Genomic DNA, 27,075 nt, shown 5'->3' with positions numbered 1-27,075 from the left:
CCTCCTCTCCTCTCCTCTCTTCTCCCTTCCTCTCCTCCCCTCCCCTCCCTTCTCCTCTCCTCTCCTTTTCCGTTCCATCCTCTCCCCTCTTCTTCTCCTCCTCTCCTCCCAGCCCTACCCAGACGTCCGCCTGTCTTTTATCTCCGCATGGCGCCATCCTCCTGGACAACAAACCCCAGTGATTGATTCCTGCTTGATAGGCTCTCATTTCTAAGATTTCGTTTATTATCAGTGAGGTTCTGAGTGTACAGATAGATGTCTGCATGTGTATTTGTGTGTGAGTGTGAGTCAATGCACGAGCACCCGCTCGCGCGCACACACACACACACACACTCACCCATCACCTTTTGTTCTTCCCCTCCCTTCCGCTGCCTATACCGTCCTGTTCCTCCTCTAAACTGTAAAGTCCATCTGTTCTTTTAAAGGCTTTGCATTCATATGGAAAGCATCTCATTCTGATTCTTAATACCCATTTTCTCTCTTCTTCCTCATTTTCTCCCCCCCCCCCCCCCCCCCACCCTCCCCCATCTGTGGGCTGAAGGATTGAGGAGACGGACCTTCAGTATCTGCTGGAGATAGTGGCTGTAATCTCACATTCCTCCTTCTGTGTTTCTCCCCCTGTCACTCCACATCCTCCCTCTCCTCTATCCATCCCTCCATCCCTCCCTCCCTCCCTCCCTCCCTCCCTCGTGGGTCAGCAGGGGTCAGGGCTATCCTCCTCAATGTGTTGGAGAGGAGAAATCTACTCATCTCCTGGCACGCTGCTAAAGCCAGAGCCTCACGCTGCATGATTGCTCCTTGATTGGTTATTTGAAGGGTTCCAAAAACACAGCGGATGTTAAGGATGAGCTCACTTTACCAAGATTTTTATTTGAATACACTAGTAGGCACTGTTACTTCAAAATAAAAAAAATATATTGTTTAAATACAAAAAGAGGTACTTTAGCCAAACACAAATTTATTTGCACATGCAGTTTCAGGATCTGCTGGCCAGTGTCATGTCCTACTGGAGCAGTAGGGGGTTAGGGTTTATCCCAGGTAGATGCTGTGTCACTTCTATACTAAATACTGACTGTATACAGTACACACTATACTAATCTTTCAAGCCTAAGTCCCAGAATACCTTCAATGACAGCATTTTTAAGGATAGTGCTTTGTACAATATCTGCACATGATTACATACTTTTATACTAACAGGAAATTATACAATACATACAAACATTAAAGTCCCCCTCCACTCAAAAATATGTTTTTTCTTCCTGTTCCTACAGTTAGATGTTTGAGCTTCACTGTGCTGAATGATGTCTGTGCAGAGTTTGACACTAGAAACCTGTTTTCACCTTCATCTGCTGAAAGTAGAAAGTTTCTTAGTGTTCACTGAAAATCTGGTTTTAAGGGGCGGGCCTATGAGGAGCATTTGTGACATCCCAAGTAGCTTAGAGCCAATCATGGTCCACTATGCTATTTACACAAGTGTGATGTGGAAACTTGAAGCCTCCAGTGCACATACATTGAGAATTAACACATAAGCACATAAAAGTCGAATTGAATCGGCCTCAGAAATGATCATTGAGTTGAATGCAGGAACACATCTATGATGCTATCTGGACAAACACTGAGCATCTATTACATGTGTTAAAATGGCTTTCCTGTCATACAGCTGACATCACTTTCACACTCATCAAACCACTGAGTGAGACCATAATCAGAGTCATTTAGATCTCTTCCTTTTAACATATTGATATCATATATTGAATCACCTCATTTTATACTTCATTTTAGAATTATTACACACATTCTCAAAAGACAGTGAAGGACTTAACTCCTTCACCCATAACCCCTCCATTCTGTGATGACTCCTATTGATCATACAGTAGATGTTAATAACATCATAACAACATAAACCATCAGCTAGATCAACAGGGACTGATGAAAAAACAAATGGGGGGAAAATTCAAAATTATTTTAAATATCCCCTCCGGACATGTTATGAGACAATACTCTGACATGGTTTTCAAAATCTTAAAATGACACATGCTCCCTCATTGAAAAACACAGAATCTATGAATATGCAAATATGCGAATATGCAAATATTGTTCAGAAGTCCATTCTCTATGTTTGTACACTGGAGGCTTCAAATTTCCACATCACCATCACCATCACCATCATCTTTCTGCACAGAGAAGAAAAAAAACATCCAACTGATGGAACAAAAAGAAAAACACATTTTTAAGTGGAAGGGAGCTTTAAGTTTGTGTGAAATGATCCAAACAGAATATCTAATAGAAAGTGGAAAAAGTCTGATGTCATGGGTTTACAGTGCATACCTCAAGCCCATACAAAAGTACCTTTTGAAAGAAACTATCCATGAATATCCATTTTTATTATCTCCAGCTAAAGATTTTCTTTGTGCCTGGACATCGGTCATCCTATGTTGATTTCCTTCTAAGGTCCATCTTCTGCTTTGAGCACGCTTTCAACATTCCCTCACTTCAATATGTGGAAATGTATTTTTTGTATTTTTTGCCCCTAGATCTTTCCCAGCTGTCTCTCCTTCCTCACTTCAATCTTATTCATACCACCTGTCTTCCTCAGTCCTCAGGCTTGCCCCCCCCCGACCCCCCCCCCCCCCCAAATCTATGGGAGAGATTGGTATGGCCCACTTGGCAGCGCTGCCCCTTCCAGCATCGCCCTCTCTCTCTCTCAACTTCTCTCTCGACAAATTTGCTTCTTATTTGGCCCGGACAGATAAGCTATCAGTTTAATATGAGGCCTACTCAGCAACACAACTAGATCGGGAAGCATTTTGGATATGCACAAGTGTACACCCGCTCATGCAACACATACACATGCCCACAGAGATATATGAAGCTCAATGGCTTTTATTTTTTCATCTGAAATATTATACACTTATATGTCTTTGATGTTGTCATAGCGTGTGTGTGTGTGTGTGTGTGTGTGTTGTGGTGTGGGTGGGGGGAAGTTTGTCAGTTCTGAGAAATCAGGGTGGGGCAGAGAGAGAGAGAGAGAGAGAGAGAGAGAGAGAGAGAGAGAGGCACATGAGATCCAGTCCTCACTCTCCCTTCAACAGATCTCCTTCATTAGATTAGCAGCGTGTTAACTGGCCTGTGTCATATGGAAATCCTGCCATTTGCATCTCTTGAGAAAGAGGCGTAAAACCATTTATCTATTTAAATATATTCTGGCTGATATGGCTGTTGGACTTTAGAACAGGGTATAATAATGTTTACTGATCAACTGATCAGCTGGCTGCTGATTCCTCACAGTTTTTGGTTGAGTGAGCAACCAGGTCCTCCTCGGTGAGCCTCCCATGGCAACCCAGGAGTGAGCACGCCACCGCTGCTCCTCTGATTGGATCGCATATAACAAATCTGATATTATATCTCCTCTCCTTCTGATTGGATCCTGCTTTAATTAACTGATAGGGCGAGTGCATGTGATTGGACCGAAGTTGCAGGATTGTTGTGAAATTTCAGCTGAGATGAAGGATGCGGTGTAGGTGAAATAGGGATGATGCTGAAATGTTGGCAAACATTGAGTTTGTTGCATCTGTTGCATCTTACCAAAGGACAGATGTCCAAAGCGAAGTCTTAACACTACCACAGGAGAAACTCCCACTTACAACATCGTTGCTATTGTTCTCCCTCCTTCAGTAGCACCCAGCAGTTCACCCCACCCCAATCCTGTCTTTCCTGGAAAGGCAGCCTGAAGGCACGATCCTAGAAGGAGCAGAGTAGGGGAGTTCAAAGCGTTATCACGCGCCGAACGTCTTTTCATCATGTTTTAGAAACAAGCATTCGCACTAATCCCCCAATAATCTCTCCAGGAGAACTGGGGCGATAAGGCGCGCCACCCACGGCTTTTCAAACACTTTTTGGGTAGTCTCTTCTCACTCCCTATCTCTCCTCCCCTCTACCTCCTCTACTCTCCTCTCCACTTCCTCGTTCCCTCACTCCCCCTGGAAGGACGAGTGAAGGTGATCACCGTCTCCTCCTTATTCTCTCTCGAGCTGTTTTCTTTTTTTTTTTGTGTGTGTGTTGACTGAGCCAGTTTGTTTACATCCTGATTCCGATCTTTATATTTTATCTGGACTCATCAACAGTGTTTCTCTGCCTCTCTGTTTCTCTGTTTCCTCCGCCCATCAAATTAGAATGTTAATTAAAATGATGCTCCTTCAGAACAAATCGATGATTACGGTGAGTGTTGAGACACCGTCTGTAATGCCCCCCAGAAGAACGCGATACATCAGTGTTGTCTAAAAGAACTGAGGAAAAAGTTTCCCCTTTTAAAGACGGTGACAGAAAACACATTTACCAAGTTGTGTCTTCTGTACCTGCATGAATTGTTCTGCCATCATATAAATGTCCAAAAAAAAGCCTTTTTGAGTATTTTTATATAAAATCTCCTTTTAATCTCCTTTCTTTTTTTTTTTAATAAATTTGTTTACTCCTTGCATTTGGACACGCATGTATAAATGTATACAATGAAATTGGATTTGGACCCTTCCATCACATTAACTCCCAAGACCCCAAGAATAAACTACGGTAAGAAACAACCATCATAGCAAAATGTTAAATTAATTCTTCTCAAAACATTAATATGTAATTAATGTCATCTGGAGAAAAAAATATTATTTTCGGGCTAGGGTTAGGGTTAACCCCTGGGAACAGCAGTATTTAGAGTCATTGACAGAGCACATGAGGAAATCTGTGTCTGCTACATCTGTGTCTTTCCCCTTCAAAATGACTGACAGAGTGCTGTTGATTGTTTTCTCAATTAGCTTGGTCTATAAAATGGTAAAAAAAATGTCTATCACTGTTACCAGAAGCCCAAGATACACAACCAACAGTCCACACAACCTAAAGATATTCAGTTTACTGCTATAGAGGATGAAAGAAACCAGAAAATAATCACATTTAAGAAGCTGGAACTAGAGATTTTTGGCAATTTTCTTAAAAATAGCTCAAATGATTAATCAAGAATCATCTAATCAGTTATTCTACTAATTGTTGCAGCTCTACATTCCTTAACTTTTGACAAGTTTAAAAAGAGAAACAAATAACCCCACTCCCGGCCCCCTCCACCTCTAACCATAACTCTAAATATTTTAGACTTCACCCAAATTTACCCAAGTTTTGGCTTCTGGACACAACAGGTCCAACTTACTTACTGTCTGAATCTTTGTTGTCTGCCTGAGCAGATGTTTCTCAGTTGTCATGGAGATGGTTTAGGTGTTGGATGAGTTAAAGTTAAGGTTACTAAGATGATACATGTGCATATGCAGAAACCTTGCAGAGATTGTTTTACCTATGAGCATTATATTAAAAAGAAAAGCCCATTATACAGTGTTTGATTCCTATGGTGCACTTGCTAGGCTTAATGCTCAATAATTTTTCCAAAAATTTTTGTTTCTGAAACTGACAATCTGATAAACACTTCACACAGTGATTGGCCAGGTGTATGAAGGTGAGAAAATATGCTATGTTTGAACCCCTCCTTTAAAGGACCAGTGTGTAGAGTTTAGTGGCATCTAGCAGAACAGACTCAGCAGAAATGGAATGTAATATTCATAAGTATGTTTGAATTAGTGTAAAATCACCTGACAATAAGAATCATTGTGTTTTCCTTACCTTAGAATGAGTTCTTTATATCTATAGGAAGCAGGTCCTCTTCCACTGAGGCCGCCATGTTGCACCGCCATTTTTCTACAGTAGCCCAGAACAGACAAACCAAACTCTGGCTCTAAAGAGGGCCTTTCACATTTTTTGTGTGTTTCACGGCCACAGTATGTTCTCCTACAGGCTTGGAAGGGGAGGAGAAGGGTATTCAGTTTGTTGAAATCTGCAACCTCACTGCTAGATGCCACTAAATCCTACACACTGGTCTTTTAAGATCTCTTTTTCATTCTTACATTAAAACTACTTCCATCAGTTACCACATAAAAACGCATAAACATTTTTACCTTCAGCGATGGTCGTAAGACATTTTGTAATAACTAATTTGTTTTCCAGCCTTTAGTCATGCCCACTTTGTAGCAATCAAATCAATCCCTGAACGATTTGATCAAATCCTACTCAAAATTATACCATGCTCACCAATACAGAATCTCAAGATGCCATTTGACTTTAAACATGGACTCAAATTCTTTTCTAGCAGCAAAAGCCTCATCATCCCTCTGCTGATGGACGTATTGCCTCATAATGTTGCCCCTAAGGAGAGCTAGCCTTTATCTGCGGTGATTTAATCTGTGCGCTCTATATAGGCTATACCTCTACCTTCACCTGTCGTATAACTTGCCCACATCATGACAGTAGCTGTCTGTCTCTCAGTCAATCTGGCCCTGACAGAGGAGCCTATCACCCAGAGAGAGAGAGAGAGAGAGACAGAGGAAGAGAGAGAGAGAGAGGAGGAATGATTGGAAAGAGGAGAGAGAAAACGGCCAAGAAAGATAAAATACTGATCGACAGAAATCCGGCCAGCCAGGCCAGAGAGAAAGAGGAACAAAAGAGACCCGAAGAGAAAAGAGGGAAAGGTCCATCAACTGAAACAAAACATGTGAGACAAAAAGAAATATGAGAAAGAAAGAGAGCTGGAAGAGAGGTGAGACAAACGTGAAAGAGGAGGGTTAGACAGGAGAGAGAGGGGGGGGAGGTGTTCATCACTCAGTAGGAATGACTGGCTGGTATCTGCATCTCCCTGTCATCTGCACCGGCTTCTGCAGGGTGGAGGAGGAAGGAAAGAGGAGGAGGAGGAGGAGGTGTAAGAGAGGAGAAGAGGAGAGGGAAAACCTCTATCCTCTCTATCTCTGAGCCTCATCTCCGGCAGTTCAGGAGCCCGCTTTCCAAGAGTGCCTCATTTTCAAATCTCTTATCTCGGCCCCCGTTTTAAGTATCGCAGTTTTATATTTTTACATGTCATTTGCATGCAGCTCATCAAACCTGGCTCCCTCTATTTTTTTTTCTTTTTTCATCTTCTTCTTCTTCTTCTTCTTCTTCTTCTCGGAGGTGTGTGCCGATATGTGCGGCTGTGCCTGCATGCCTGCACAAGGGAATAAGCTCTCACTCTTCCATGTACTGTATTTACAATATTTGTACCTCGTGAGCAGAATGTAAAGTGTTAAAAGTATCTTGTGTCTCTGTTGAATGTTAGAGAAATGAAAGAAAAACTCAAAGCATGAGTGCAACAGAGGTAAAGTGTGTGTGTGTGTGTGTGTGTGTGTGTGTGTGTTTGTATGAGAGAGGCGGATGAGAGTAGGTTTCTGATTTTTATCTGCCTTCCTTTTCTTCTTTGTATTTTTGGAGGATTCACACAGTGACCTCTTTGTTTGGGACAGTGAGTACACCCCTCCAACCCCCTGGATGGGGAAAGAAACCATTTCCTGTAGTGGAGAGATAGAAGGAGAGACGGAGAGAGAAAAGAGAGAGAGATAGGATGGAGAAGGAGGGGTGGGCGGACAGAAGGGTAGGAATGAGAGTTGGGGAGAGGAAGAGAATCAGAGATTAAGAAAGAAAGAAAAGAGGTGTATAAAAGGAAGGAGGCGGCGCAGGAGAGACAGTGAAAGAGGAGAAGGGAGGAAGAGGGTGAAATGGATGATTGAATGAATGATTTTGTGAGAGGGGTGAATGAATGAACGATGGTTGAAAAGGTCAGGAGAGGAGCAGGATGGCTTATTGAATTCCCAGCTAGAGAAGCTCAAAACATTTGAAATGCTTTATGCCGGAGAGGTTTGATAGTGAAAGAAAGCCTTTCTGACAGGTGCCATGAACTGCAAAATCTCCTGACTTCTGTTTATGTTCTTCCCTTATTGTACAAATATTACTTAGTGCAACATTTAGGTGTTGTGCTTCACTTGACTGCTGCTTTTTTCCATCAATGAAAATTGGACTTTTTTTTTTTTTATTGATCAATCTCCAGATTATTTTTTCAACAAATTATTTATGTTATAAATATATAAATAAATATATAAAATGATTAATACAATAATAATGATAAAACAGAGAGCAGAGCATATCTACCGCTTGTTCATACAAGAACTAATTCACACACTCACATACACATTGAATCTAAAGATGTACTGCTGTTGACGTACATCAGCCAAGATATCATGTCTTGACCATAATTCTTTAAAAAAGCCAACTCAAGACTTTGTGTTTATGTAAAAAAACATTAATACAGGCCAATATATCTTTATCACATTTGTTAAATCTCTCAAATATTGACATTGGTATCGATAATTAGCCTTACAAAACAGTATCAGTCAGTCTGGTTGGTTGGTAGATCTGCAATCTACTAATAAAGCTGAATATTGAATGTGAAGTATCAAAGGCTACTAAACGTAGTGCATCAAATATATGGCCGGCTTTGTGATCTTATTTTTGTGATCATATTGTTCCTGATCTAAGTCAAAATGTTGCCAATTTTAGTCAAGTGTTAGAGAGTCTAAATTAGTGTTGAGACATTTCAGAAGGTCATCAGGTGTTATAAATAAGCTTGTTTAAAAAGAAATTAATTTAGAGAAGAAAACATTTCTTTTTTGATAAAGTAAGGTATCAAAAAACTATAGATGTGGTATCCGTGTCATAATACCCAGCCCAATCCACTAATTGTTTCACCACTAACAAGGAGCACCAGATCTTAGCTCCATAGAAAAAGACAATCTTGTAAAAGCCTTTTTAAAAAGCTTTTAAGACACTGGATGTGTCACAGAACCTAATAACAATGACTACTTGTGTGGGAACTAGTCTCTTTCATTTTCAAAGCTTCCTATACACAGTGTAGTCTTGTTTACTCCCTTGGAACAGATCTACATGTTTTACATTTAATGACTGTGGGAGCGTCCTGTTCAGAGTATTACAGGTCAGTGTAAACCATATTAAACAATGTGAAACAGTATACACCATTGAGACATAGATGTACCAGTAGTGATTTGCATATACAAACATACTTATTCCCCTGTGGTAGCAGTAAAACTGTGGCCGTTGACAGCTGTACAGAGAAATCTTAATCTGCTCATCTGCAGGGTAGGGTGGTGGTGAGGGGGAGGAGGGTGGCAGAGGGATATTTTTTTTTCTTCTATTTCCTCCTCTTTAATTGAAGTGTGTGTGTGTGTGTGTATATAGCACAAGGCGACGTGAGATGAGAGTTAGACACTGAGGTTAGGGAAAGTTCTCTGCTGCCCGTCGCCATCATCATCATCATCATCATCGTCGTCATCATCACCAGTGTTTGGCTCCCCAGAGAGGTAGAGGGAGAGGGAGAGGGAGGGAGAGTGAGGAGCCATTCTGATACTGAACGAGGGAATGGAGGAAGAAAATGAAGAAATGAAATCAGCCTGGCATCATTTGCATTCAAGTTTTATCGGCGTAGGAGGAGGGCGTTTTTAGGCCTGATAAGGAGAGGGCGTCGCAGGCTGCGCTGGAGGTGGGGGGGGGGGGGTGGTTGGTGGAGGGAGAGGTGTGTGTGTGTGTGTGTGTTTCTGTGTGTGTGTGTGAATGTTATATGTGAACTCACTTTGGCAAAAGAAGGTGGCTCTGGAGTTCAGTTGGTGTGTTTGCATTGACACACACACACATGTGAATGTTACAGCAGCTATAGTGAGGACAGGGCGTTGGGGGTGGGAATGGTGTGTGTGTGTGTGTGTGTGTGTGTGTGTGTGTGTGTGTGTGTGGGGTGGGTATGTGGGAGCGGGAGCGGGGGGTTAATATCAGACCAAATAATTAGATTCACTATCGTCTCGGCGGCAGCAGTGCGGGGATCAGGCAGATTAAAGCCAGGCTCGGGGCTGGTTAATATTCATGAGGGGACCGGGGTCCGGGCGAGGGGCTTAGACTGCGGCTCAAAGACTCTCCTCCGGCTGATGGGGCTTAAGGCAGCGCTCTCAACCAAGATGGAGCTCTGCCGGGGAGGCCTGACATCCCACTGATAGATGGAGGGCTGGGTGGATAGTTAGGGCAAACGAAGAGGAAGAGAAAGGTGTGGCACTGAAAACACCTGCGCCTACGTGGATCAATGGATCTTTATTTGATCTTGTAGTTTTTATAATATGCTGCTCCAACATTTACCATCCATTTCCTTTTCTCCTCCCTTTTTCATTCTTCCTTTCCAAACTGTCAGTGTCCACTTCATCCTGTCCTGACACTTGTAGTCTCCCATCAGCTACAGTCTTCTCCTTAGGCTGCTTGTGTAGAGAAAACACATCTGATACATGGAAATGTTTTTTTATGAATTTCGGGGGAGAGCGGTGTGTTTGGTCTGCTGTGTGGCTCAGTAGTTTGTTTAACGATAAGTTACAAGATATTTAACGTAAGTAAATCACATTAACAGAAGATTAGTGAAGTAGAAAAGAATCAGCAAAATTCAGATTAGTAAGGAAATCTGCTGGGTTGATTTATGGCCTGACATGAAGCAGCTGCTGTGTGTCTGACTCAGAGGTCTCAAACCGTCAGCCCACCAGACCGTTTCATTAGTCACATCTTTTTTCTGTCTTGATTGTTCTTTTATTTGTGAGTAATCATTTAATTTTCTAGCAAGGATACAAAATAATTTCACATTTAACATTTGATGATATGTGCCAACAAAAAGATATTAGTGCTCTGATTTCACTGCAGTATATACATGACAGCTGTATAATATATGTTTCTAAACCTAAAGAAAAGTTTACCTGGAGACAGACAGTTGCAAAGGAAGTAGACGTTTGATTTTATTTTCTTTCTTGGCATTTAATTCCAAGAAGAACCCTCATTACTTTGCTAACACCAAATATGTGGGGTTTTTAAAGTATTTTTTTAAATCCTACATTGTTCCATTACTGTTTACAGCCACCTGTAGATCAGTATAATAATATCAAACCATTGGCAGTTACTGTGTGTCCTCATACACATGTGTGAAGACATTAAAACATACTCTGGTTTGACTAATCATTTGTGTCTAATATGGCTTTTCCACAACAAAGTTCAATTACCTCCTTGAAAATCCTAAAAATGGCATCTCCACCTTCTCCCTCATTGAAAAATGTAGAATCTATGAATATGCAAATAGAAACTTAACTGCTGGACAGAAGATGTCTCCTTCTTCACTGTAAAGTTCATTCTCAGTGTTTGTGCACTGGAGGCTTCAACTTTCCACATCACACTTCTGTAAGTTGCATATCGGATCACGATTTCCTCTGCAGTTATTGTGATGTCACAAATTCTTATTGTAGGTACACACCTTAAATTCAGATTTAAGGTGAGCACAACATCCAACTGAAGGAACAAGAATAAAAACATATTTTTGAGTGGAAGGGGACTTTAATGTTTTTAATACATTTAGTACTAAGTGTGATACCTTGCCTCACTTACCTAACAGCTGTAAAAAGACTAATGATCCATTTTTTCATCATTGATGGGACAGATGCCAGCACACAACTACAGCATGAGTTTAGCTTTTTTTAATGTGTATCTATGTATTTTGTTCTCACATTTATAAAATTATCATTCCAACATAGATTACTTACCTTTGATAGAATCCACTGATAAACTGTTTTGAAAAGTTGTCAGACTGTGTGTCCGGACACGTTTCTCGGGTGACTGCTGGCCATTTGAGTCATTGAGATGGGCGTCAGACCAAGAGGAGTGAAAAGGGTTTTGATACCATCCGGTGGCCTCTCCGCTCTCCTTAACTCACCCCCAAATCTCTGGCATCTACTGTCTCCACTGGCCTGGTTAATTACACACACACATTCCAAGTGTAATCTGGCCCTGTGCCTCTCTGATTCTCATTATCTTGTTGTGAAGCGGTTTCCATGTGTGCATTTGTGACTGTAAAGTGTGTAAAGTAACATGTTTACCTTGTTGCAGGTTTACACTGTAGATTATCTAGTTATTGTAAGTGGTGTTTGGTTAAATTGCAGTTAGCTCTATATGACTTAAATCCTTAGCTTTTCTCAAAGTAAAACAAAGAGTTTTCACACAGCCTGTAGATGTAGGTGCATGTACTGTAATTGCATTCGACTGCAGCTGCTGCAGTGTTTCCTGAATCTCAATGTGTCCAGAGGCGGGCCCCCCCCTAAATAAAAACATTATCCTTCAGTCCTCGAGGCTTCCTGTCGTCTCATCTGATCCTGAGCTACACTTGGCCGGAGAGTTTCACTGTACTTGACTCTGCTTGTTTATGCCAGGGCCGATATGAGATAAGGAAAGTTTCTGGAATAAAAAAAAAAAAAATCAATCAATTTCAGAACAGTTATTTTCAGAACAGATGAGTCACTAAAAAACATTTCACTGCCAAGTCATCCTAGGGAAAAAATTTAACAGGTCAGACATCAGATATCAAAATGAAGGGAAATTTTCATGTGATGAAACACAACAACTATGGATCAATAACCACCCAGAGAGACTGTGTGTCATGTTTATTTAGTCCAAGAGGACAGTAAATATGTGACTTTACCATTAATAAAAATCATGTAGCTGTGATCTGAGAGGAAACTTCATCAGGGAAAAGTTGGCAATATTGACTTTTAATAAAAAGGTTATTAATTCTCATATAAGAAAAGATGGAAGAGTATTAATCAATATAAAAAAAAATCAATAATTTTGATCTTTGAAGGAAAAAGCTTGTGTGAATGTGTTTCCTCATTTTCTCTTGCTTTGTATATCTGTGTGTGTGTGTGTGTGTGTGTGTGTGTGTGTGTGTGTGTGTGTGTGTGTGTGTGTGTGTGTGTGTGTGTGTGTTTTCCACTGGCGCGCTACTGAGCTCTCCCCATTGCCCTATCATGGTGAATTCCAAAGCCGTGGCCGTGATGAATTAGTCTGAAACAAATTAGCAGTACTTACAGCTCAGACGGCTCCAGCATTGGGTTACAAATTAAAACAAAAGCAGCCGTATCTCCACATCAGCGCTAGTTCCCCATGAAATACAATACGCTCTGCCTCAATCTTCAACGTACAACAGACTGAGAGGCTTCCTTCTCTCTTCTCACTGTCTTCCCCCGACCGTCCCACACACGAACGTCCATCTTCCTCAGGTATTTCAAGGTTTAACTCTAGCTGCGACGGTATCTGTGTCTGTCTGATCATATACACCGTAATGAGGAAAGGTTTTCACTCCAGGTAAAGAGACATTTTATATTGATCACTGCAGTGTTTTTGAATTTATCTCCAACAATAATGTGGCCCCATTTGTGTGTTTGTCTATTTAGCAGAATATCTGAAAACAGATTTTGATGAAATTTGGTGGAAAATTTTAGCTTTTTGAATATCAAACTTATTCAGGAGCTTTTTTGCTTGTGTCCCTTTAACGCCAGAAAATATCTACTGTACTTTCATGAGCTGTGAGCAGTTCAACAATTAAATGATGTTCTCTTCTTTCATTTGAATTAGAGCCTGACCGATAAATCGATCAGGATGATATGAGTTCACTGCAGGTGTTGACGTATATGACCGCCGATAAATGACGAGAAATTTAAGTATAGAAATGATAAAAACATGTTTTGAAACAGTGTCACTATTCTTTAGTTTATCCACCAGAGAGTATTAGTAGAAGTTTATTTTTAATGTGTAAAACGAACAGAAGATTTCTTGGTCACAGTTATACAACAAAAATAAATTTAGTGGACTCTATCAAAATGTTCCTTTATGTAATTGGTTGTGTAAAGAAAATTAATATACAAATATAAATATTGTCAGATTTTAAAAATATAGTTATCTCTTATATCAATTTTGGAGTCAGTCCCGAAATTCCTGTATCTGTCACACTATAATTTGAATGTGTTTATTGCTGTAGAAGTAAAACTCTCCAGATCCAGAGAAATGTTTGTGTAGCACTGATGTTTTTTCTCTTCTTCTTTCCTGTCTTGTTTATCATCTCATGATTCATCTTACACCCCCTTGACGTTCCCAATGCCCACACTGAGCTCCACTGTTTTATTCCAGTCACTACAAATCACATATAGCGTACTGTAAAGCTGACCATTATGCAGGCCATGCTGCCTATCATTACTCCTACCATTCCAAGCAGCCATTGGTTTACATTCATTTCTATACAGTATAAAAATCAATTATCCAGTTGAAGTGTGGAATGATTTGAGAAGTCACCACATAACCTTAATGTATGCAGACTTCAGTTTAGGTCTCATCACATACTCTCAAGAGTCTACTAACACATGTTCATAATGTACATGAAAACCAATGGCTGCCCAGACAGATTAATACAATGAAAAACATCCAAAAATCTAAAACTGTACTTGTCTTCTTACGAGCTGCTATGCTTACTTACATTACTGCACCTGTATCTAATGACTGTCTATCACTGTGAGTGTTGGTGGATTGAGATGCAGATTGAAACATTTTTAATATTTTCCATTAGTAAAATGAATGTAGAGGATCGATGAGCTCTCGGGGTGTTTCAGCTTCTCTAATATAGAGGATTGGGGGAAAAATGTCAAACCAGGTTTTTGGCAGTTTATTACAGATGGAATGAATAGAGGTCAGATACATGTACAATGAGCATGCTCATCAGTCTGAGGATTCCTTTTTTGGCCAAATGCATGAAATGTGCCAGTTTGTATGAAATACACTGTCTGTGTTATGCTCCTGCAGGTTGTCAACTCCACAGTCCCAGTAAGTCAGTGATACATCCTTGTATTTATTTTCACACTGATCAGCCTGTCTTTAAATGCAGCAGTAGGGATGAAAAAGGAATAATAATAGAAAGGTTAAATTTCTACAATACAAAGTAATAACAGAGAAAATTAAAATTTGTGACCAAGCACTGAATAGCTTTTTAATATTTGAATTTAACAAGCTCAACTTCGTTGTGTTAGACATCAGCTTATTGTGGAGACACGACCCTTTAAAAAAAAACCCTATTTTTTAAAAATCAGGGATAATCTGTGTCACAGAAAAAAAAAGACTTAACAGGCAGAGCATGCCATCATGTCAACTCTGACCCTTATTGATCACAAGTGTTCAGTCAGTATGGTGTGAGGACTCAGGTCCAGCACTGAGGTAATACTGCCTCCTTATGGACATTTAGCTCTACTGCATCACATACAGCATTGTGCTGCTCTCTCACATTCAGCCATTGCATGTACACTGATACATTTTCAGTGTCTTATTCCCTTTTAAAATGTTGTATTAGTTATTAGTTAGAAGAATAAAGCTCTTGCATATTCACTTTCATCTCAGAAATTGGAAGTTGCAAGAACAGAAAGGTAAATGTTCAGTGCCCATGCATGTATCACTTTGCTTAAATGTTGTCTTCTTCTTGGAAAATCAACTTTTTTTTAACTAGCTGCAGGGCCAACAGGTGAATCTGTACCGTACACCTGCAGTTGTGGAAATAATGATCTGGTTTGCTCTCTCCTCCTGTCTTCACTGTGAATTCAGAATTAGCTGATGCAGTATGTTCCCCTTTATGATGCTCCCAGATATCCCTGCAACCTAGACACAGGTCCACAAGTTTATGTTAGTGTTTATGGTGTTTTTGCACATGAAGAGATGTCTAAAGTTGATTTTTCACAGCATGTTGCAGTAAAAACAACTGACCATGAGTTGGAAGTAGCAGATTACGGTAGTGGAAAAAAATGTGTGTGTGTTTGTGTGTGTGTCATGGAGACATGGGATAAGCCTGTGTCCTCCTGGGAGTGATTGTCAGAGGGAATGCTACTGGTGCCTCAAATGAACAAAGACAAGATTGTGCGCAGGACACACAGGTGTGTGTGTGTGTGTGTAATATGTGTATTATTTCTCTGTCTCATACCTCCACATACAGACACAGTGGATGTTGCCTGTCCAGTCTTTGTCCGGTGTATCCACAGTGGATCTCATTATGGCGGCAGGCTGAATAGCAGCCTGTCGACCTCATCAGATCTTCTTTCTCTTTCTTTTCTTCTCTCACTCTCTCTCTCCCTCTTTTATTCCTCTTTTCCTTTCTTCTCTCCTCTCATTTATTGTGCATGTGGCTTTGTTCAGCCCGTGCTCCCCTCATTTCCTCATTTCCTTCTTGAGTTGTAATCATCCTTTGCTGGCCGACGGTCTTTTTTATAGCGGGTGTTTACCACTGGAGACACGCTGAACAGTACCATATTACTTTGTATTCCCAATTGACAGCAATTAATGCTTGGATTTTTGTGATTATCTCCTGGTCAACATACCATAATGAAGCCCTGTTAAAGAAGAGAATGACAATGGAACTTGTTTTAAGAGAGTCTTTCTTATTTTGACATGTTTCCATCTGAAGCAGTGTTGAGGACATAAAGTGAGGGATGAGAGAAAAGCATGAACCCACAGGGAAGCAGTTAAGGACAGAGTGACAGTTTTATTGACAGGATGCGTCACCTGTTGAACACTAGCAGGGTGTAGAACTCTCACATTGCTGTTACTATGAAAAGTGATGAATATGAACATGTAAGATATGTATCAATATGTTTGTCTCTTGTCTTTTTGATCATTGGGTTTAAAAGGAATGCCCAGTTGTACCAACGATCCAGGTAAATTGCCCAGCAGAGTAGCCTGCACAAGTAAAACCTTCAAAATCTGGCAACCCAACAATGTTATAAATGCTTATCAGTATTGGTGTTGATACATTTTCTCTTGATGGACTAATCGATTAATTGACTAATCGTTTCGGCACTTATAGCCACAAATCAAGACCTACATTGAAGGTGCATATGATGTTATTCTGTAAAATCAAAAGGGTGATTTTATGGGAGTGTGGAAAAAACACATAAATAAAAGAAAAGAAAAGAAAGTGACCTTTAATCTCACAGCCTTTTCTTTATTATATACTATACAGTATAATTCAGCAGTGAGTGGAATGAGTCTGACCAAACCCCTCATGTTTATTCCTCGCCTTCTTTCTGCAGAACTGCAGGTGGACACTGGTGTGTGAGGATCCAGATTGTTGGATTAGCCGTCTCCCTCTGACCTCTGATCCCTCTGCTGCCAATTGTACCATCTACAGCCAAGGTGAGATTTTCAGTGTGACAAGCATCAGGTCTGCATGTCCTCTCTTTGGTGTCTGATGTATATTCTGGTCGACAATGTAAGTGATGGAGGCTAAAATCCACAGTGTGTCCACACAGTCATTGTGTGAAAAAATACATTTAAAAGTTGATGTGAAGCTTATATGAGGCTTCAGCAGTCTGAGTTAGTCATATCAAGTGGATATCTGACACATTTACTGTCTTTTTAGCATCAAATTCCCTCTTTGTGTTTCCTCAGACAGAGTTTCCCTGTTGAGCGGCGGTGGAAGTATAGTAACAAAAAGAGGAACTTTGGCACTAAAAAGACTGTAATGTTGAAAGATATCTACTTGATTTGATGTCTGAAGCTTCATATTAGCTTCAGATAAACTTTTAAATACAGTTTTGCACAGAAGGAGGACTGTGGATTTTGTCCCCCATCACTTACATTGTAAGTGTATCATGAAGAGATCTTCTAATGGTCAGTATGAACAGGAGGAATGATTACAGCAAGAAAAAACAGTTTCAATGTTTATCTGGGCTCCTGACTGTTGTTTTAAAATAGACTTGTGAGCCTGTCCTTTAAGTCATCTATAGATATTTTTCACAGCACTGTAATTAATCATATAAATATCAGGTGTATCAGTCGCAGGGCTCCTACTTGTCCACTGGAATGCCTTACTGAAACACCTCAATTTAACAGAGCCATTGTTAATGTTATTAGTTCCACCTGTGCTTGTCCTGCTATGACAAGCCAGTCACAGTTGTGTCTGTGTGTTTTCAGGTGAGGAGCTGTTCTGTAAGGTGACCAGGGAGCTTGTGGCTGGTGAAGAGCTCCTGGCCTCCCTGTTGCCTCCTCCCGCCAACTCTTCTTCCCCCCTGGACCAGCTGTCCCCTCCACTCAGCCATGTCACCCAGAAACAACCTGTGGTGAAGGAGGAGCCGCTGTACCCAGCGGCGCTGCGCTCAGACATCCAGCTTCTCCCACAGCAAGCGGGCATGGCCGCAATCTTGGCCACTGCCGTTGTAAATAGTGAGTGTTGTTTTAAAGGCATGAAAATAAGATTTTAATTTGTTGGCATTGTTATATATACAGTATTTTCAAGTAGAATATAATTGCTTCAAGTTATTGATTAGAATTGGATGGACTGGAATTTCTAATAATAATGTCACAAAGTGGTATCAAAAGGTACTGTAAACTAAACCAACATAGTTTTTTACATGGTATTATTGCATATATTTCATGTACGAAAATATGAGATAGATGGTTTATAAAGTATTACATGCAATACAGAACCCCCTTTTAATCTGTCATGCTTGCTCTTGTCAGCCTTTACAGCTTTTATTATCTTTGTTATTCTGAGTACTTCAATATAAACTAATTTGCCTTAAAGTTGTAACATTCTCTTTGGCCAAGAGATGGCGTTGCAGGTCTTTACCAGTCAGTATCACTGCTCAGCTTCCGGCTGCTACCTCTTAAAGTTTCCTGTTGGCCTTGTGCTGTGCTGACGTCTGTGGCTGATGCTGAGCACACACACTCACAAACACATTTTGTTGAGACTATTGATAATCAGCCTAGATGATTACACATTCCTAGATTTGGCAACACTGCGGCAAATAATTGGATGGTGTCAAAAATAACTGATGATACTAATGATAAGACATGCGATAAGGATAAGGATGACTTCTCGTTCCCATAACCTTTGTGTTCTGTTGCCTTGGATACTCATAGCAATGGAGTGTGTGTGTGCTTGCTCAGTCTCTTATAGCTGTAGATTGACTTCTGACAAATGGTTTCTGTGGTTTACACGCATATTTTACACACACTTTCATATTCTTTATTTGTTTAAAGACTATTAGTTTATAATTGGACCCAAATTTAGCACCCAATTTAGTACTTGAACTCCACACCTCGACAAACTGGTCTCTTATTGATCAGTGGTGCTTTTCATCAAGTTGTTCAACCAATACTGATTGGCTGTGTTTGTGTTTAGTCAACTGACTCTAAATGTATGTTCTGTTGGCTATCAGAGGACATTTTCCCATGCAAGGACTGTGGGATCTGGTATCGCAGTGAGAGAAACCTGCAGGCTCACCTCATGTACTACTGCGCCAGCCGGCAGAAGCAGCCAGCCGCAGCCTCGTCCCCGCCACAGGACAAACCCAAGGAGTCCTATCCCAATGAACGTATCTGCCCCTTTCCACAGTGCAACAAGAGCTGCCCCAGTGCAAGCTCATTGGAGATCCACATGCGCACACACAGCGGTGAGAGCAAGATTTTTATGTAGACTACATTGAGGCTTAATATTCAGATACATGACCAGTGTGCCTTCATTGACCAGTTCATTAGGAGCTATGATGGATGAGCCCACAGTTTTGTCCCTTTGACTTATTTTCCTTCTCTATCCTTCCACAGGTGAGCGTCCATTTGTGTGTCTCATCTGTCTGTCAGCCTTCACCACTAAAGCAAACTGTGAGCGCCACCTTAAGGTCCACACTGACACACTGAATGGGGTGTGTCATGGCTGTGGATTTGTCTCTACCACAAGAGACATCCTCTACAGTCATCTGGTCACCAGCCACATGGTTTGCCAGCCTGGATCTCGTAGTGAGGTCTACTCTCCAGGGCCAGGCCTTCCTAAGCTGCCTCCGTCCACTGGTAAGTCACACTATCATCATGACAACTGATGGTCAATATCAGAGTGAGTTTTTATCACTTGGATGTGATTGTACAGACAATGTTGTAATGTGTCAGGGTTCAGAAATGTTTATCAAGTTTTTCACATTTTTACAACTTCAATCAGGACCAGACACATTGTTCTAAATCTTTCAGGTCCATCTAAATGTAAGCTAATAGGACAGTTCATTAATTCTGACTCTCTTCATCAGGTCTCAGTCCAGGAGACTCTGGTGTGGTGCTGAAGTGTCAAGTCTGCGGCCACAACTCTGACTCCCCTGCCCAGCTTCAGCAGCATGTACGAACTCACCTAGAGGTCAGAGTCCCAGCCGAAAGGAGCCCCACCCCTCGCCAAAGTACCCCATCATCAGTTGACCACCTCCAGCTCCAGCCATCTCCCCCAGAGAGGGAGCCCCTAGCATGTGTACCCAAGCCAGACTCATCCAGCCCAGGTGCAAATGGCGGCTCAGCCACTCCACGAGGCTGCAGTCCTCCTGATGCACCAACCACTAACCTAAAGATCAAAGAGGAGCCTCATTCAGACTCTGAGACAGAAGAGCAACAGATGGAAATTAAGGAGGATAGAGAGGAGGAGGAGGAGGAGGAGGTTGATGGAGAGGAGGGGGATCAAGAAACAAGGAGGAAGACACAGGAAGAGCCAATTGCTACCTCCTCCTGCCAGACATCAAATTCTCCTAAGAGTCCGACAGCCACAACTGTTAAGGCCGAACCAACAAGTCCTACCCCTGGTTCTAGCCCAGCTCATATGGGAGGTGCAGGGCCAGTTCTCCCAGGAGGAGCAATGTTCTTGCCCCAGTACATGTTTAACCCTGAGGCAGCCATATTGCCCCAGGCCTCAGAGATCCTGGCCAAAATGTCAGAAATGGTCCACAGCCGTCTGAAACAGGGCCAGACAGTTCCCCAGAACAGCCCAGCCGCCTTCTTCCCTTCTGGACCGACTGCACCTACAGCCACAGCCACTCCGCCTCACAAAGGAGCCACCTGCTTTGAGTGTGATATCACCTTCAACAACATCAACAACTTCTATGCACATAAGAGGCTGTACTGCTCCAGTAGGCACCAAGCAGATGGTGCAACCTCAGCTTCAGGCCCAGGATCAACAAGGGATGCAGGCCCAGCCACTGTGCCATCCAGCATGGTACATGGCTCATCAGCATCTCCTCAGGGTGGAGCAGCAAGCAGAGCAGCCTCGGCCTCTCCTACTGACTCCGACCCTGCTGCAGGGAGTGGAACAACAGAATCCAGGAGAGTGGTCGAAGTTAAGACAGAAACTCCTGTGGGGAGAGAGGGAATATCATCCTCTTCTGAAGGAGAAGGTGGAGGTGGTAGTGTTGGAGGTGGAGGTGGAGGAGGAAGAGCAAGTGAAGGCAGCCAGAGCCCTGCCAGTGGTTCTGCAGAGGACCTGGAAGATGATCCCAATAGAACCTTCTGTGAGGCCTGCAACATCCGCTTCAGTCGTCATGAAAACTACACTGTTCACAAGCGCTTCTACTGTGCATCACGCCATGACCCATCCAACCACCGAGCCGTACACATGGCCAAGGCAACTACCACAGCAGCCTTCCTTCCCCAGCCCATCCGCACACGCAAGAGGAAGAAGATGTACGAGATTCACATGGCCAGAACTGAAGCATTAGCTAACGCTGCTGCTGCTGCTGCTGCCGCTGCTGCTGCCACTGCTGCTGCCTCTGCCCCATCTCCCTCTGTACTTGGCTTGGCAGTGAAGCAAGAGGTTTCTCCCAGTGGAGCAGGCAGCTCCAGCCCTGAAGGAGATGGCCCAATTGACCTGAGCAAGAGGCCCCGTCTGAGAGAGGTTCCACACCCCAGTAACAGCAATATTCTCCCTGCCCTGCCGCTTACTGACTACCACAAGTGCACCGCCTGCAGTATCAGCTTCAACAGCATTGAGAACTACTTGGCTCACAAAACCTACTATTGCCCCGCCACCACCCTCCAGCCCCACACCTTGGAGCAGCTGCACAGGCTCAAGAGATCAGCCTCTACCTCGCCCAAAAGCAGGTCTCAACAGGAGCGCCAGGATCTTCTGCATCCTATGGAGGCTAAAGCCCTCCCCGCTGAGTGGGTTGCCCAGGCTCAAGGCTCATCATCCAGTCCCTCTGCCTTATCTGCCTCCGATGCCACATCTTCTCCCCATACAACCACCACACTTGCAGCCACCCCAGGAGCTGGAGCCAAAGGCGCAGGTTCCCCTCAGATGGTCTGCCCATACTGTCCTAACAGGCCCATCACCTCTGACCTGATGGAGCACTTCAAGACCACCCACGGCCTGGTTGTAACCATTCAGCCACCCCAGGAGGCCCTACCCCAATCAGGCAGTGTGATCAGCCGCAGCCCCAGCCTTAGCCCCAGGGATGGAGCTACAGCAACCACCTCCACCACCCCAACGGGCCAGCCCAGGCTGGTCTCTCGGGTTCACAGAGACAGCGTCAACGGGCAGGCAAGGAGTAGTACAACTTCTCCCTCCTCCCCAGTGGTAAATGGCAGCCCTTCAGGTGGGGCTGGATCACCTTCAGCCAGCTCACCTCTGCCCATGTCCCCTTCAAGGGCTCCCTCTCTGACTTTGTCACCTGTGCCTGAGGTTCTGAGGGAGACAGTTGGTTTGTCCCTCCTTCAAGATAAGGCCACACCAACCATGGCCTCCCATCCCATCCCCGCATCCCAGCCTGCCCCCATTCCTGGCGCTAAAACCCCAGTGATCTCCCCTGTCCAGAACGGTAACTCCCGCTACTGTCGGCTGTGCAACATCAAGTTCAGCAGCCTCTCCACGTTCATAGCTCATAAGAAATACTACTGCTCTTCCCACAGTGCTGAACATGTCAAGTGAGCTGAGTCATTCTCTTCTCCCTCTTCCTCTTTCCCTTCCCCTTTCTTCTTGAGTGGAGGCTTTTCTTCATTCAGTTCCAAGAAGCTCAGATGTCCCTTTTCCTCTGCCAGTCCTCCCACATGGGTGCCAAAGTGGCGCTCAGCTGGCATGATCATGAATGACTGTTACTCATCTGGCAGGGCCTGAGGCCAAACTGCTTCAGAGCAGAATTTGCAGGTGATGTTACTAACATACAGTAACTGATATTCTTCCTCCTATGGGTCAAAGTTTGTAGTACACTAAGAGCTGAGACGGATGCTACCTGGCTCTCTGCCTGTCTACCTGCACACACTGGTGTGCTCTCGTCCCCTAGATCACTCTGTCTTCATACCCTGCCCCACATTTAACATCTACCACTCCCAGGCCTCACAATATGTTGCATTATGGGACGTTAAAAAGATCTGTCAACAACCTTTTTTCTGTCTCTCTGTTGAACTGAGTTGTTTATAATGGCAGTAATTAGATTTGGACTGTTGGAGGCATTTCTGACTGATGATGATACAGCAATGATAATGCTGATTATGATGAATCTCCAGTCTTTTCTATAGCTATTGATGTTTCAGACCTAAACAGAGGAATCATTTCTCTTGTGTGGAAAAGACTTGATCATTGTTAATGTTTTTATTATCTGTGCATAGTGTATGATGTCTAAAAAAAGAATTCTATATGCTTTTGGTTTCAACACTGGCTCTTTTTTGCTTACTAGAAAAGCTAAAGCATTTTTAGCTGAAAAACAAATATGTGGTATCACAATGTTACTAATTACTGAAGGATAATATTTCAAAATGGACAGTTTTTTTCTTTCATACACACAAATTTTTATTTTCTCTTTAAAATGCAAGGGAGAAAAAATGTGAAATATTTATCTTTTAGTCCTCACTGATTTCATGTCAACAGAAAACTACCTACCTAGTGTCTGAGAGTATTTGTATTTTTTATTTGTATATTTTTCATACTGTTGGAAGGAACTGTTTGGATCTGGGTATGTTGAAGTGTATTTTCTAAGTGTAGATATGTAATATCTTCTCACAGTAATCACTGGGATCACACTGAACTTTGTTATCACGTAAGCATTTTGTGTTGTTTATGTAGTCTTTATTTGATGGTGAGGTCTGGCAACCAGCGCTGTGTTTAGTTTTATTCCCTCTTGTACCTTGCAGATTAGCAGCACAATTATATCAGAACAGCTTCCTCACTTACAGCTTTTCACATCAGAAAGTTGAAGAGTGCGTTCTGATGCTGTTGCTTTTATACTTTGGTGAGAATGATGTAGCCTCCCAGACTTTAGGGTATACAAAATCTAAATTTTCAATCAAAAATCTATCTTTAGTTACCAGCTTCAGACCATGCAAAATGTGACCTTTAAGGACACACAGCTTTACATTCTTTGTTCGAAAGTGTCATTTCAGATGTATACTAAGGGATAGACAAAACACATCAATGCTTAGGTGGTCTTAAACGATGTAGTTTTTCTTTTTAATGATTGTGTTTCTGTCCGGCAATGAAGGCATAGCAGGGAATAGTCCCATCTTAGTATAACACCTCACACAGTAGGGTAAGCATATATGTAATAACCACTTATTGTGGCCCATGGTGTGTGTGTGTGTGAGAGAGAGTCTGTTTTCTACTTCTTTCACTTTATTGCTCTTTCACTCATGCAAACATACTCACACGCACAGTTTACACCACATGTTCCCATGCTGCTGTTGCAGTTGCAATACAGTGTTAGCTAGAACTGTGAAATACTCTTTGTTTTTCCCAATATTGATGCATACTTAGCAATGTAAGGCTCATCTTAAGTTTTTTGAGGCACAAACTTCACTGTTTATTGAAGCTGCCAATAGCCAATCTTGCATCCTGTTGAATTCATTAAAAAAACATCCTTTTCCTCTCCCAAATTCTAGAAAATAAACATTTCCCTCAGGATTTTACTCTTGTCTATGTGCAAGAGCGTCTAAAACAGCATTTGGACCATTATAAGACTAAAACTCCAGACTAATGATATAGTATTGAGTGTGATAGCAGTGGTGAAAGTTTCAATGTATGTTCTTAAAGCCAATTCTCCCATACTGAAAGGATTTTTCTGGTGATGTCAGTCCAACTGTAAATCAACCAACACAGGACAGATCTGGACCCGTTTATTATCAGTAATAGCATTAAAGGACCCACACATACCCCAAATGGAAGTCAAGTATTCACAACTCTTTGGTGTTGGATAGGTATTGGCTTTTTGCCCACCGCTGCTGGAAATAGGGGTTGATGGGAACAGTAAGACTGAACCACAACAGTAAAGTTGCAGGCTGCAAAACCAAAATAATGAGCTGAAAGATGCTAAAATGCACTGTAGAACTGAGGGGAACTACACAGTCAGTGGTCATTCTTTATGGGTTTGTCACTATGAGTGACTTCTTTCACATTAGACAGTAATTTCATCCATAGTTAACATAAAAATATTGATTAATGCAGCTTTAAAGAATACAGATTTTTAGCTTGATCCATTAAAATACTCAGTGAGGTCATGTGGTTACTTTCAGGTACATTTCTGCAACTTAGTATTAGAAATCCTAGGATTATGCAGAGTAGCATTGTTATCCTTTATATCGTCATCGCTATCAAACATTAAAACATGGCAAATTATGTCAAATGTAATTTCTCAGTTACACACATTTTTCAGAAGAGCAAAAATTGTCACCTGCTGTCCAGTTTTGACATCACCTGTCTCCATAACTCCCTAAACCTGCTTAGGTGTGAACTCATGAAACGATTAATGTTGGTCCAATGCGTCTGACCCCAAAACTGGAAACAAAATGTAAAAATGGAGGATTTTTACCATAATTTAAAAATCCTGGTTGATTTTCTCCTCTGCTGTGGTTTGGAGCAGCACTTTATCGGACACATCTTACTACTAAGTGTTTACAATTGTGCTGGTCTGTCTCTCTTGGGTCCTAAAAGGAGAGAGAAGAAGCAGGAGAAAGACATGGTCATGTCAACTAGTCGCAAATTGAGGAACTGAGTGCTGGAAAATTATCCTTTGAACATACCCATTTTTATTGCACTGTGTTGTATAAAAATGTGCTGAATGTTTTAGTTTTAGGGACTTTTTTGTAATGTATTTATGTTATACAGCACTTTTCCCCGTCCAAAATGCATCATTCTCGTTCTAACATGAAGGACTTTCTGAAAGATTTTGATCCTCGCATTTTTTTTTTCTTTTAGTTGTAAACATGTTTTGTTAATGATTCTGACTCTGATGTCCATGATGGAGAAAATCACAATGAATGTCAAAACTTTTATTTCTTTATTTTCCATTCCAGTTCAGGTCCACTACACTCTTGTCCAAACTATGCATGGGAAATAAAAAAGTTCTGAGAGACACTGATGAAAAGTGTGACTGTTTCTTTCTTGTCTTTTTCACCTGAATGCCTACGTGCAGCTCTGATGAGTCATGAGTCTGAAAGGGAGTCCTTGACTTTTGAATGTGCTTGATTCACCGTTGCTTATGCGTAGTCACTCACAAATCACTTCCTCTCATCAGAAAGTTTCTAGTGCGCTGTTTCTGTGTGATGCCGGCAAGTAAAGAAAGCCTGAGTGAATTATCAGCTTTCCTTTTAAAATGTGCATAAGTGATACTACATGTAAGAAGAAAAGCTGTGCTCATTCACACCTACAAGGCTGCTCCAGGCAATGGCAAAGTGCACCAATAAAAACACATATGATGCATATTTACATATTTTACTTTCTCACCCTATGTTTAACCTTTGAATTATGGCGTGCGAATTAACTATTCACTGTTGTATTCTGTGTTCTGGGACAAGAGAACACTCAACATATTCATTTATGGACATGTTAATTACTAGGGGTATAATTACCTTAAACAAACAAGACCATTCCTAAGAAGATTAAAAGCCTCCAAATTCCATTTTACATAACTGAATATCTCCTGGATGGCTTACCAGCAAAAAGGGACTCACTGGCTTAATTGGCAAGACTACAAAGTTATTTAAGTTTCGAAAAACTTCAAATAAATTACTTATTTATTATACTTGTATAATAAACGCCCATAGTTGACTGCTGAAATAGATTGTCCTTCTCATTAAAAAATAATATAACTAATAAAAGGATTGTTAATGTTTTGAGACAGTGTATGTTAATCAATATCATAAACATTAATGTAGTCATGTTGGGTTTAGCAAAACTGCTTCTTTGACCCAGTAATTTGAACCATATGTAAAAACCCACTCAAATGTGTCAGTGATGTGAAATGAAATCTCAATAACTGATTGGCTGGAGTACACTCCGTGGAAATCAAATGTTTGGCTAACTATGAGGATGTTGAACACACGTCAAATTTGCCCTGAGGGTGGTGCTAAAGGAAAGGCCATGGGTTTTCAAAGCATTCATCATCAGGAAGTGAATGTGGTCAGAAAACCTCTGAACCTTTAGAATTGCATATTTTGTGTGTATTAGTGGACATTTTGGCCTACATGAATCGTCAGTTGTCGAATTTCACATCTGTCTGAACTGCTTTG

At 41.7% G+C, this 27,075-nt stretch overlaps 1 protein-coding gene across 1 annotated transcript in view; it reads left to right on the top strand.

The window, feature by feature from the left end:
• zfpm1 (zinc finger protein, FOG family member 1) overlaps positions 1-25,934 on the top strand; it is a 110,050-nt gene extending 84,116 nt beyond the window's left edge. Inside the window, exons 5-9 of the mRNA XM_044356163.1 lie at positions 16,866-16,968; positions 17,749-17,997; positions 18,996-19,229; positions 19,381-19,623; positions 19,854-25,934. Coding sequence (XP_044212098.1) covers positions 16,866-16,968; positions 17,749-17,997; positions 18,996-19,229; positions 19,381-19,623; positions 19,854-22,507 — 3,483 coding nt within the window. The 3' untranslated portion in view covers positions 22,508-25,934. The remainder of the gene's footprint in view (positions 1-16,865; positions 16,969-17,748; positions 17,998-18,995; positions 19,230-19,380; positions 19,624-19,853) is intronic.
• Positions 25,935-27,075: the final 1,141 nt, after the last annotated feature.

The sequence above is a fragment of the Thunnus albacares genome, chromosome 7 (assembly GCF_914725855.1).
Source record: "Thunnus albacares chromosome 7, fThuAlb1.1, whole genome shotgun sequence".
In the NCBI taxonomy this organism is placed as follows: domain Eukaryota; kingdom Metazoa; phylum Chordata; class Actinopteri; order Scombriformes; family Scombridae; genus Thunnus; species Thunnus albacares.
This window is presented reverse-complemented; position numbering and strand designations above follow the sequence as displayed.